Genomic DNA, 12,558 nt, shown 5'->3' on the forward strand with positions numbered 1-12,558 from the left:
GCACGCACGCGCGGGGAGGGGCCTTTCGATGACGGACAGATCACGTGACAGGAAGGGGCACGCTGCCTTGTCGCCATCTTGAGTGAGGGCAGCATCTTCTGCCCTGCTTGCAAGTTTTCTTCAATTTGGGTTTCCCTTTCTGGAGGAGATTCTTTGTCCCCGCACTGATTAATACCAAGGGAAACAGCAAAATCTAGTGGCCAGAGCTCTGCAGCCACAGCCTTCCTGAAGCAATCAATAGTTAAGTCACTTAATATAACTGGTCAAGTTCACTCACTTATTCATTCTTTCGGTCGATAAATATTTATGGACCATCTATGTTCCACACACTGTTCCCAGCGCTGGAGAAAAAATTGAGCAAAGAAGACAAAATTTCCTGTCTTTATGGAGCTTATATTATGTTGTGGTAGCTCTACAATAAAATACGTAAAATAAGGAACGTTAGATGTTTCTTTGAATGCAATTTTAGTCTCATCTGCAAAATGGAGCTGATGGGACGGGTTGTTTTGTTTCGTTTCGTTTTGTTTTGTTTTGTTTGCATGTTCTGCCACATAAGAATGATTCTTAAATTTTTAAATCGTTGTAAAGAAGAAAAAGGAGAAGATGAAGTGGATGAAAAATATTCCATGAAACTCATATATGGCCTGCAGAGCTAAGTATTTACTGTGTGACTAAAGACAAATGGAATCACTTAACAGAAAAATGTGGTGTGCCTGCCTCATAGTAAGCACTCAATAATAGTAGCTCCCACTATTATTGATATTTGGTATTACTATTCTTTTCTAATCTCAATTTTTTTGTTTTTGAGAAGAATAATAACCTACAATGATTTATGGGATGGGGTGAACTGAACACAGTGAGGGGAGATTAATCAGCATGAGAGAAGAGATGTGACCCTATGCTAATGAATATTTATTGTATGTCTTGTATGTAAATGCAACCGTGATCTCCATTCTGCAAATCCTGGATGCCTTTTAAGGGCCAGGTACTGTTTTGACTTTAGATATTCTGTGGAGTTTTTCAACTTATGAATAGGAGAGATGTTTAATAAACATGGAACGATGAACAGAAAGATTAAAGATTAAATTTCACAAAGCATCTGAAAAGATAGGAAGTCTTGGAAGAGATCAAAGAAGCCCTGGTTTTGGTCCATCTCTCCGTTTTTGTTTTTGTTTTTTTTCAATGTTTATTTATTTATTTTGAGAGAAAGAGAGTGTGAGGAAGAGGGCAGAGAGAGAGGAAGAGAGAGAATCCCGAGCAGCCTGTTGGTGGGGCTTGATCTCACGACTGAGATCACGACTTGAGCCTACATCGAGTCAAACCCTTAACCAACTGAGCCACACTGGCGCCCCCAGCCGCCTCTCTATTTTGATAAATGTGTGGTGTAGGAATAGCTGCATAATTCCCACACATTCCAGAGTGAGAGCCTCTGGGTGCCATCCTGTTGCTCCTGCATCCTGTTTTGGTTCACAGACTCACAAATCTTCTGGACTCAACACGTGTGGACAATGGATTAGGCCAGGCTTCTTGAACAGCTGCTGTTGCAGGCATCTGAAAAGCTGGATGTGCACAAGCAGGGGAGGTGGAGGGTATGCTTTCAGGATGCATTAAATAACTTTGCCCAGCTGTGTGGTCTCGTTGTAGACAACTGTGCAAATAGCTTACGCTGGTGAGTAGCTGTCAAGTTGACTTGGCTCTTCATTGAATCAAAGAGCTGTAGTGCCTTAGGTTGAAATCCAAAGAATGAACTTAATATTTGCAAGCTGTGGTCACGTTTGGGTAGTATCTACCCAAGTATGGCCTTTTCTGCCATAATCCAAAATTCAACTGGCTAGCTTCAAAAATAGATGAGCCTCATATGTGGGATAAACCACTGCCATAGGTAACTTTGAATCTTAACCCAGTTCGGAGTTCAGATGGAAACAGTGGTTCTCAACTGGGAATGATGGTTCTCTTCCAGGGGTCATTTGGCAGTGTCTGGAGACATTTGGGGCGGGGAGTGCTAGTGGCATCTCGTGGATAGAAAGGCATCCTACAAAGCACGGGACAACCCCCACAGAAAGAAAACTCACTTTAAAACGTGCAGATGTTGAGAAACCCTGAGAAAGAACTGTCTCCTTGTTATGCAAATCTTTAACGCCACTTCTCCAGAGTTTAGAATTCTTCCCTTTAAATTTGTTTGGTGTTGCCCACTTCCAAAATGGCTTCTGGCCAATCATGCATGCACTGCCCAGTTCCAAAAAGGCTGCAAGGGAGTCAGTTACTGGAATGGTTTGGTCCAGGCCTCCGCTGTCACCCCCTGAACTCAGAGCCGATGGAAGAGGCCCAGTTGTGGGCCGAACCATGTGAGCTTGCTGGAGCAGGGGGAAAGGAGCTGGTGACGGGTAGGCCGAGTTTTCCACGTCGAGATAATGGGCTAAGGAAGAGAGCTTCCTCTCTGTTTTGGGATTGCACTGTGTTTCCCGGTGCGCAGCTGGGGGTAGGGGGGATCGGGCAGACCAGGGGCCGGGTGGCTGGCCTCGCCTCCCCCCGCCTCGGTGTGCGGTGGTTCGCCCCGCGCACTTCCCAGTTTGGGGCAGTTCGGCCCGCAGAAGTCGGTTCGGGAGCTGTCAGCGCGGGCGGGAGCGCGGCGGGGCGCGGGGTGGGCGCGGCCGACCCCCGTCCCCGACCCGGCCCGCGACCCCCGACCTCCCGCGCGCCCCGCACCCGGCCCGTAGGCCGCCCCGCCGCGTACCGTGCCGCTCGCTTGCTGCGTTTTCTCTCTCTCTCTCGCCGGCCGCCGGGCGGGCACCGGAGACCCCGCGGAGGCTGAGGCTTGTCAAGCGGGCGGTGAGGGCCCGGCTGCGGCCTTCTCGCCATGTCCTCGACCCGCGACAACAGCGGCCACTTCCCCTTGCACCTCCTGGTCTGGAACAACGACTACCGGCAGCTGGAGAAGGAGCTGCGGGGCCAGGTGAGGGGCGGGGCGGGGGTCCGCCCACGGTGAAGGGTGGGGGGAGTCAGGGGTCGCTTCGAGCCCCTGAGCCCATCTCTAGCCCTCTGCCTTCGGGGCCCGCAGACCCCTTCTTCACCTCTGCAGCCGTGGGACAGTAATAGTAGGACGTGTATCGGAGTGCTTACTGTGTGCCAGGCCCTGTGCCGAGGGCTTTATAAACCATCTATACTGCCTTTCCAGCAGTCCTAGGAGGTAGGTACCTTTATTACATTTGCCATAGAAGGAAACTGAGGCTCTCAGAGCTTCTGTGCCTTGCCTAAGGTCGCCCGCCTAATGAATACCAAGTCGAGATTTTAACTCCGGCCGACTGGCTCCAGAGTGCACGGTCTTAACAAATTAGGCTCCACTGCCTCTCCCAAAGAGGTGAGAGCAGCACGCACCGCTCACCCCCACCCCCCCTCCTCCCAACCCTTTTTGTATGAAAGGGCTTGGTTGGGGTTTGGAGTCCAGGTTCTTCTAACTCGCCCTGTGACCTTGGGCAAGGCATGTTCCCTCGCTGGCCCAGGGAGGCTGATGATACACACCAAAGTTTGAGAATCTCTGGTGCACAGGGTTCTTAAAATCCCTTCTGGTCCTAAAGTGCTTTGATTCCTCGTCTTTTATTTATTGCCTTCTCTTTAAAGCAGTGGTTCTCAATTGGAGGTGATTTGGACACACACCTCCTGACTCCCAATGGTAATGCATGGAGACATTTTTGTGTTATAAGTAGGGAATGGGAGCTACTGGGATCTTAGAGGTAGGGATCAAGGGCGCTGCCCACCATCCTACGCTGCACAGGACAGCTCCCCGCAACAGAATTATCTGGCCCAAAATGTCAGTAGTGTTTTGCTTGAGGAACCCGGATGTTAAAGGCACCTCAACAATTCTGGGAGTTATTGGTGCAGTCAAGTTACAAGCTCACGTACTTAGCAGTTAGGGTAAGGATTTGTACTTTGGTGTAACTCTTGTTGACTTCATTTTATCCAGTGTGTTGCTTAAAAAATCTGTTGAGCACCCACTGGAAGTCAAAAGTTGCTCTTTTTTCATTTAAACCCTCTGTCCAGACAGAATAAACTTTTATTGGAAGAGTCATTGGTCTTAATTGGATCATGCCCCCAGAGTAAATGACTCACCATTAGGTGTCCCGGTATACCTGGTGATTTAATTCCCTTTCTGTTACCGGACGTGGCCCAGAGGGAATCCTCCATCACTTTGCTCTCAGCTGAAAGTGTCTCACCTCGGACAGTTGAAAAATGACCCAGGCAATCCTGCTGTGTTTTGCATCTGCACTTCCTCAGTATCGGGGCTACCCCCAGTTTCTTGTGAAATAGTGAGATAAAGTACAAAGAAAGTCCTAGAACTAAGCTCCCTTTTGCTAGACAATTTCATCATCATCATTAAACCACATACTTTTTCAACACTGATTCCTGAAAACAGCAGGCTTTCTATTCATTGGAGGTGAAGAAAAGAGTTTGAGTGCAGTGCAGTTTTTCTCTATAGAAAAACTTGTTTGATAAGAACACAGTCTCGGTTATAGTCTCAAATGTGGCAGGGGCGCCCGGGTGGCTCAGTTGGTTGAGCGTCTGACTTCGGCTCAGGTTCATGAGCTCAAGCCCTGCATTGGGCTCTGTGCTGGCCGCTCAGAGCTTGGAGCCTGCTTTGGATTCTGTGTCTCCCTCTCTCTGTGCCCTTCCCCCGCTCATGCTCTGTCTGTGTGTCTCTCTCTCTCTCTCAAAAATAAATAAATAAACAGGTAAAAAAATATGGCATAGTGCGGTGCCTGGGTGGCTTGGTCGGTTGGGCGTCCGACTTCGGCTCAGGTCATGATCTCACGGTCTGTGAGTTCGAGCCCCGCATCAGGCTCTGTGCTGACAGCTCAGAGCCTGGAGCCTGTTTCAGATTCTGTGTCTCCGTCTCTCTCTGCTTCTCCCCAGTTCATGCTCTGTCTCTCTCTGTCTCAAAAATAAATAAAAGTTAAAAAAAAAAAAAATGTGGCATAGTTATCTCCTCATTCTGTAAGCTGTGTAAAAAAAAAAAATGTCCATTGAAAGTTCTCCGTGCTTCTTCCCTTGAGAAATGTTAAGCACATTCGTGATGAGAGAATTATAATTTTGCAGCAGATTTTCCTGGAGTGTACTTGTACTGTCAAGGGAATCAAAGGAACAATACTCATTCTTGCTAATTATTTGGTTTTGCCTCTGTTACCGGTTATCACTGTAGACCATTTCCCAGTATACCAGTTTCCTCTGGATAAGAGGTAGTTAAGTGTATTCATAAAGAACATCTTCACCCTGAAAGCTTGACTGTCATGACCACATCATCTAATCTCAGTCCTGAAACTTGGCCACTGAAGGGGTCGAGATGGGGCTGGCTGGCTTCAAGGATGTGTGTGCTACCTGTGGTCAGCAAGGGCCTGTGCTTGGTTTAAGGCTCTGCTGTCACTGTCATGAAATTCCTCATTATTTTTTTTGGAAAAGGGAGCCTTGCATGTTCATTTTCTGCTAGGCCCTGCAAATTATGTAACCGGTTCAGGGTTAAGAAGTTGAACGTGGCCATCATTAAAATATGTGACAGGAGATACTTCGTTGCTTTCTTATTTGTCAAGATCTCTTGATGATGCAACAGCTTCCTACTTCTGTGACTTAAAGGCAGCTCTGTTAAATGCTGATTACGTTGTGAGCCTGGGCTAGTTATTCACCCTTGCTGGATTGTTTCATCTGTAAAAACAGGGAGAGTAGCACTGCAAGCCTACTCTTTTGCCAGGCACTGTGGCAAAGTGCATTATATGCACTTTTAGATTTGATTCTCACACCGAATCCCCTGGAGTGAATGCTATCACGATCCCCATTTTACAGATAAGGAGACCAGATGAGGTGGAGAGGCTCAGTTGCATGCTTAGCCAGTGGCTGCACCAGGGTGTGGACTCAGAAAGCTGGACTCTGCCCTAGTGCTGTATTCTTAACCCTTCCATTCTACTTTCCATAAAAGTACCTCCATTTCACAGTTGTGGACAATAAGGCAGAACAGATCGGAGAGTGCGGCCGCATAGTAAATGGGAGTAACCTCCTGTGTCATCATTGCTGCTGTGATTCTGTTTCTTTTCTGTATGCTCCAGTTTTTCTGCAAGGAACCTATACTGGCTGCATAATTAAAAACAAAAAGTTCCTGTCGCCCAGCAGTACAAGCAGCTGTTTCACTTGGCGTTTCGTTTGCCAGAAAGCCTCTGCTGGCCGGTCCTTCATTCCTTCCATCCCACGAGTGAGACTTGAAGCAGGCACACGGGTGGCTGTAAGAATTGTGTTTTGTTCTAAGAGCAGCAGCACAGAAAGAATCAAGTTCATCCAGAGGAAGAGGACAGGCACGTTTGTGAGTGTGTGTGAGTCAGCCCCCACCCCGAGGTCTTGCTGCAAGCTGGAGTGTGGAGTTTGCCAACTCTGCAGTAGTTTTAGGCTTTCCATGTTGGCTCAGCAGAAGCACTTTATTAAGTGCCTCTTAACGCATCGGCTCTATGGTCTTTAATATTCAGTGGGGCCTTGAAGTTGTGCGGTGGAGATGATTTGTGTCATGGTTATGATGTTTGTCACTTAGGTAGAGAGGTCTGTTAAACATCTCCGGCCTTCTTACGGATGCTGGGAGAATGAGCGAACACTTAACAGGGACATATGTAAAGGTCAGCAATGTACCTTATATGTGTGGTGGGGCGGGGGGGGGGGGGGGACCCAGGACCCAGTAGGGTGGAGGGTGGCAGATGAGGCCCAACTCGAGGGCCAGCCCCCAGTTAAGAAGCCAGCAGGTGAAAGCCCACCACCATCAGGGCAAGAGGAAGAGGATGTTCTAGGCAGCAGCAGTACTCAGAGCTGAACAGGGAGCCACCCCGGGGTTCTCGCCCCAGTCTACGGCAGGCCAAGTCGGGCACTGGGTGCACATTCAGGTTGGCGCATGTTGGCTGGCATCCTGCCAGGAGCCAGGCATCCAAGATGAAGAGCTAGCCTGCTCTCGGGTACTCTCCCGTGGCCCTGGGGGCTCAGGCTCACCGGAGGGAATTACACCCATGGATACCATTTCCTGCCTGATTTGGGGTGGGGGAGTCAGTGTGGGCCACAGCCGCAGAGGACCAGGGCAGTCTGAGATGCACAGGAATGAGGTTGGTTGACTCGAGAGAATGGAAGGCCAGTTAGCAGCCTCTTCCTGGAGGCCCTGCAAGAGGTCACAGTAAAAGTTTATGAAGCACTTGCTTCATGCGAGGTGCTAGGTGCGGTGGGGAGGCCAAGAAGGTTTGAGAAATTCACCTGAGGCCAGTCAGGGCCTGGAAGCGGGCCTGTCATCTGGCTCTGCAGCCTACACTCAAAGCTTGGCCTCTTCCTGCCTCCGGAGGGCGGGCGGCAGGATGTAAACAAGGCTTGGAGCAAGCAAAGTTAGTGGGCTTAAATTAGCACATAGGAAGGAGATGTGCAGAACTCTCATTCCTGTTCCTCTTTGGGGGAACTGTTATAATTTAAAGAGGTGAGCATTTTTAATTTGGTACAGTTCATGATTGAAGAAAGCTAAAGGAAAAACCAAAGTGATCAGCTTCCAATGTGAATTCCAGTTTAATTCCAAAAGCTCTCGCCCACCGAGCTAATGTCGTTGGTTGGAGACCCTTATATTAACGGTAATGAAATTTGAACAGATCCCTGTTAGGGAGAAAGTTTCAGCTTATATGAAACTCCATATGTGGGTGTATGATAATAAGAGCTAATTCTTAGTGCTTCTACGGGGTTAAGTATTGTGCCTTAACTCTTGTAAGAACTCTGTAAGGTAGGTGTTTTTTATTGTTCCCAGTTTACAAGGGAGCAAACTGAAGTCCAACCAAAATTAAGCAATTCGTTAAACAGTATATAGATAATAGGTTAGTTGTACGTATTACATAAAGCACATACACATGTAGGATTTTTTTTTTTTTTACGTAGGTATAATCACCCATTAAAGTGTATCATTCAGTGGTTTTTAGTATATTAGCTGAGTTGTGTCACCATCACCACTATCAAATTCCAGAACATCTTCATTACCCCAAAAAGAAACCCCATCCCCCTGAATCACTCCCGACTTCCCCTCAACTTCTTCAGCCCCAGGCGACCACGAATCTACTTGCTGCCTCTATAGATTGCCTGTTCTGGATGCTTCCTACAAATGGAATCATACAGTATGTGGCCTTTTGTGTCTGGCTTCTTTCATGTAGCACGTTTTGGAGGTTCATCCACGTGTGGTATTTATCAGTACTTCATTCTTTTCTATGGCCGAATAATACTCCATTGTCTGGGTGTACCACATTTTGTTTATCCATTTACCAGCTGATGGATATTTGTTCCCCCCTGCCACTATTTGGCTATATGAATAATGCCGCTATGCACATTTGTGTATAAGTTTTCATATGAGTGTGTTTTTCTTTTTCTTGGGTAAATACGAGAGGAATTGTGGGGTCATATGGTCACTCTATGTTTGACTTTTTTTTTTTTTTAACCCACACTCGAGTTATTTTTTTTTTTAGTAAAATTTTTTTTTAATGTTTGTTTCTTTTTGAGAGAGAAAGAGAGATCAGGAGAGGGGCAGCGAGAGATAGAGGGGACACAGAGTCTGAAGCAGGCTCCAGGGGCTGGAGCTGTCAGCGCAGAGCCCAACGCGGGGCTCGAATTCACGAGCCGCGAGATCATGACCTGAGCTGAAATTGGGTGATTAACCAGCTGAGCCACCCAGCCGCCCCTATATTTGACATTTTGAGGAACTGCCGATTGTTTTTCCAAACTGGCTGCGCCCATTTTACATTCCCACCAGCAGTGTGTGAGGGTTCCAGCTGCTCTGCGTTCATGTCAACACTTGCTAGTCTTCATGACTGCAGTCATCCTAGTGGGTGTGCAGTGCTACCTCACTACAGTTTTGATTGACATTCCCCGAGTGGTTAGTGAAATTGAATCTCTCTTCACGTACTTCTTTGCACGGGCATATCTTCTTTGAAGAAATGTCTATTCCGATTCTATTTTCATTTAAACATTGGGTTATTTGTCTTTTTTATTCTGGAGAAGTTAAGGTTCTTCATATATTCTGGATACTAGCCCCTTATCAGATAAATGACTTGAAACTATTTTTTTCCCATTCTGTGGAATGTTTTTTTGTTTGTTTTTTGTTTTTACCTTTTTTATGATATCATGTGAGGTACAAAAGTGTTCAATTCTGGTGAAGTGCAGTTTGTCTGTATTTTCTTTGGTCTCTTATGCTTTTGGTTTTGTATCTGATTAGATTTTACCTGACCCAAGGTCACAAAGACGTACTCCTATTTTTCTTCTAAGAGTTCTGTTGTTTTAGCTCTTACATTTGGGTTTATGATCAACTTATTTTTTTTTAATTTAACTTTTTTAATCTTTATTTATTTTTGAGAAAGAGAGAGAGACAGAGCATGAGCTGGGGAGATACAGAGAGTGAGGGAGACACAGAATGTGAAGCAGGGTCCAGGCTCTGAGCTGTCAACACAAAGCCCCATGTAGGGCTTGAACTCATGAACTGCCAGATCAAGACCTGAGCTGAAGTTTGACACTTAATCAACTGAGCCACTCAGGCGCCCCTCAATTTATTTTTTTTAAGTTTATTTATTTATTTTGAGAGAGAGAGAGAGAGCGAGCAAGCCAGCACCAGCTGGGGAGAGACAGAGAGAAAGGGAGAGAAAGAGAATCCCAAGCAGCCTGTGTGCTCACGAACCGTGAGATCATGACCTGAGCTGAAGAGTCGGATGCTTAACTGCCTGAGCCAGCCAGGTGCCCTGGGCTTATGATCAGTTTAGAGCTTAGTCTTGTTTGGGCTGCTGTAACAAAATACCATAGACGGCATAGTTTATAAACAATGGAAATTAATTTCTTACAGTTCAGGAGGCTCTAAGTCCAAGAAAATGGTGCAGCAGATTAGGTGTGGTGGCTGGAGAGGGCTCTCTTCCTGGTTCCTAGCAGTAGCTTTCTCGCTGTGTCCTCACATGGTGGGAGGGGTGCTGGCAAGCTCTCTGGGGTCTCTTTTGCTAAGACACTAATTCCACTCATGAGGGCCCCACCCTCATGACCTAAGCACCTCCCAGAGGCCCCACTTCTAATACCATCATCTTTGAAGGTTAGTATTTCAGAGCACATTCACATGCATCTACTGAGATGATAATGCGTTTTTTATTTTATCTTATCCTATTGATATGATATATTACACTAATCATCAGATGTTAGTCCACCTTTGCATTCAGGATAAATCTCACTTGGTCCTGGTGTTGAACAGCTCTTTTTATGTGTTGCTAAATTTGTTTTGCTAATATATTATTGAGGATTTTGCATCTATGTTTGTAAGAGGTAGTGGGCTGTGGTTTTCTTTTTTTGTGATGCGTTTGTCGTCAGGATAATACTGGGCTCGTACAGTGAGGTGGGAAGTTTTCCTTTATCTTCCATTTTTTTGGAAGAGTTTGTGAAGAATTGATATTAATTCTTTGAATGTTTGGTAGAATCCACCAGTGAAGTGATCTGGGCCTGAGACTTTTTTTCCTGAGAAGTTTAAAAATTACTGATTCAGTCACTTGTTAGAAATTGTTAAGATTTTCTGTTTTTTCTTCAGTCAGTTTTGCTAGTTTGTATCTGTCTAGGAATATGTGCCTTTCATTTAAGTTCTGTTACTCAGTTGGCATACAGTTGTTCATAGTATTCCTTTTAAATATTTTGTGTTTCTGTAGAGTTGGTAGTGATATCCCCTCTTTCATTCCTCCTTTCAGTAACTGGAGTCTTTTCTCTTTCATTTCTTGGTCAAACTAGCTGAAAGTTTGTCAGTTTTGTTGATATTTACCAAGAACCAATTTTTGGTTTTGTTGATTTTTCTGTATTGATTTGCTATCCTGTTTTGCTAATTTCTACTTTAATCGTCCACTGTTTAAAAAAAAAAAAAAAACTTCAAAGTTTATTTATTTTGAAGGAGAAAGAGAGCATGAGTCAGGGAGGGGCAGAGAAAGAGAGAGAGAGAGAGAGAGAGATTGAGAGAGAGAGAATCTCAAGCAGGCTCCACACTGTCATTGCAGAGCCAGGCACGAGGCTCGAACCCACGAACCGTGGGTTCGTGACCTGAGCTGAAATCAAGAGTTGGATGCTTCATTGACTGAGCCCACCCAGGTGCCCCTGGCACAGTCATCCACTGTTTTTCATAACAGTCACCATAATGTAGTATTCTTCTTTCCTTCTCTCCTTTCAAAGGAGAAAGAGACACATGAGGACCTTCAGAGCTACAATTAGCAAAATACACAATGTGCTGCTGTCCATCTCATACATATGGTTTTACCTGTGGTTCAAAATAGGAAAGAGCCAACAACTTAGTGTATTTGGCTTTGATTTTACACATCATATCTAGTGGTTGCCCAGGAGCTTGGGTGTCAATCCTTAGTCTGAGATGTTAGTTTTGTCCTGGGGTGTGAATTGCATTAGGTAGAATTTCCCCGTTTCTGTGATAAATATTGTTAAGCATTTCCTGTATGTCAGGCCGTGTCCTAAACCCAACACCTTTCCTGTAGACTGAACTTGTTCGGTGAGAAAACAGTCTGTATAACAGATGTGTAAGGAAATAATGAATTTGCTAATTATTTCTTTCCTGCTAAACTTCAACTCAGTTAAAAGTCTTAGCTGTATTACTTTTTTAAAAACAATGATTTACTGCCGAGTAGAGACTAGGGTGGTGGAGGAAGCTAAGAAATATGAGACTTGGATCTGGCCCTTTGGAATTCTCAGTCTTTGGTGAGATAGACAAGCCATACCCTTGGGAAAAGCCAGGGAATCCTGGGAGGTGCCCTGGGCCCCATGCCAGGAGATGTGTTGGTATTCCAGTGCCTGAGAGAACACTGAGGCCTGGGATTGGTCCAGGAGGACGTGTGTTCACTCAGCAGAATGCCTTCCGCCACTGCTGTTATTCCTCGATAACAGTTCCTGTCTTCACTGCAGAGTGGCCATGATGCAATTAGCAAAGCAGGGAAGTTCAGTAGCTGGTGGACAGCAGTTGCCTCGTTCTGTTTGCCCTCCTCCCCTATGGCCAGTACGTGGCATGTTCTGGGTATCTGTGGAGGCTGCGTAGCAACTGGCATCTCAAATCAAGAGAAAGCACTTCTAAGAAGTAGATGGCACTTTTATATCCCAAAAGCCCCATGGCAGTTTACTGTGTCCTTGGAAGAACGTTCAGTGTCATCTTTGGAAGGCAGCATTCAGCGTTCAGACTGAGCTCCCGCCAGAGAAACTGCCACTTGGCTCTGGCCACCCAACGCAGGTGGCAGAGGGCAGGCCGGAATAGGCATAAAGAGCGAAAGCCAAACCGCTGTGTCTGGCACGGGGAAGTAAACCTTCAAGGGGAAATGGACCAAAACGGCATGTGCTTGTTCTCACATTTACCTATAAATATGTCCACATACACGCCTGGCAGGTCATGTGTCACAGGACCCGTGGATGGTGCTACGTTAGGGCGCTTGGAAATCCGTTCAGAGTAATGAGAGTGGCGTTTTGGTGGGAACCCAGCTAGAGAATGTAATTTTATTCTGACCCAAATTATCTTCCGAA

The 12,558-nt window shown here is 46.0% G+C and overlaps 1 protein-coding gene across 2 annotated transcripts in view; it reads left to right on the forward strand.

Moving 5' to 3' along the window:
* The first annotated feature begins 2,561 nt into the window (after positions 1-2,561).
* Positions 2,562-12,558, forward strand: part of ANKRD13A (ankyrin repeat domain 13A) — a 33,333-nt gene continuing 23,336 nt past the window's right edge. Inside the window, exon 1 of one of the 2 annotated variants that reach the window (XM_060612545.3) lies at positions 2,562-2,953. In XM_060612545.3, the coding sequence (XP_060468528.3) occupies positions 2,858-2,953 (96 nt within the window). In that variant the 5' untranslated portion in view covers positions 2,562-2,857. The remainder of the gene's footprint in view (positions 2,954-12,558) is intronic. The other variant, XM_060612544.3, reaches the window with a different exon arrangement.

This window comes from Panthera onca, chromosome D3 (genome assembly GCF_046562875.1).
Source record: "Panthera onca isolate mPanOnc1 chromosome D3, mPanOnc1 haplotype 2, whole genome shotgun sequence".
NCBI lineage: Eukaryota > Metazoa > Chordata > Mammalia > Carnivora > Felidae > Panthera > Panthera onca.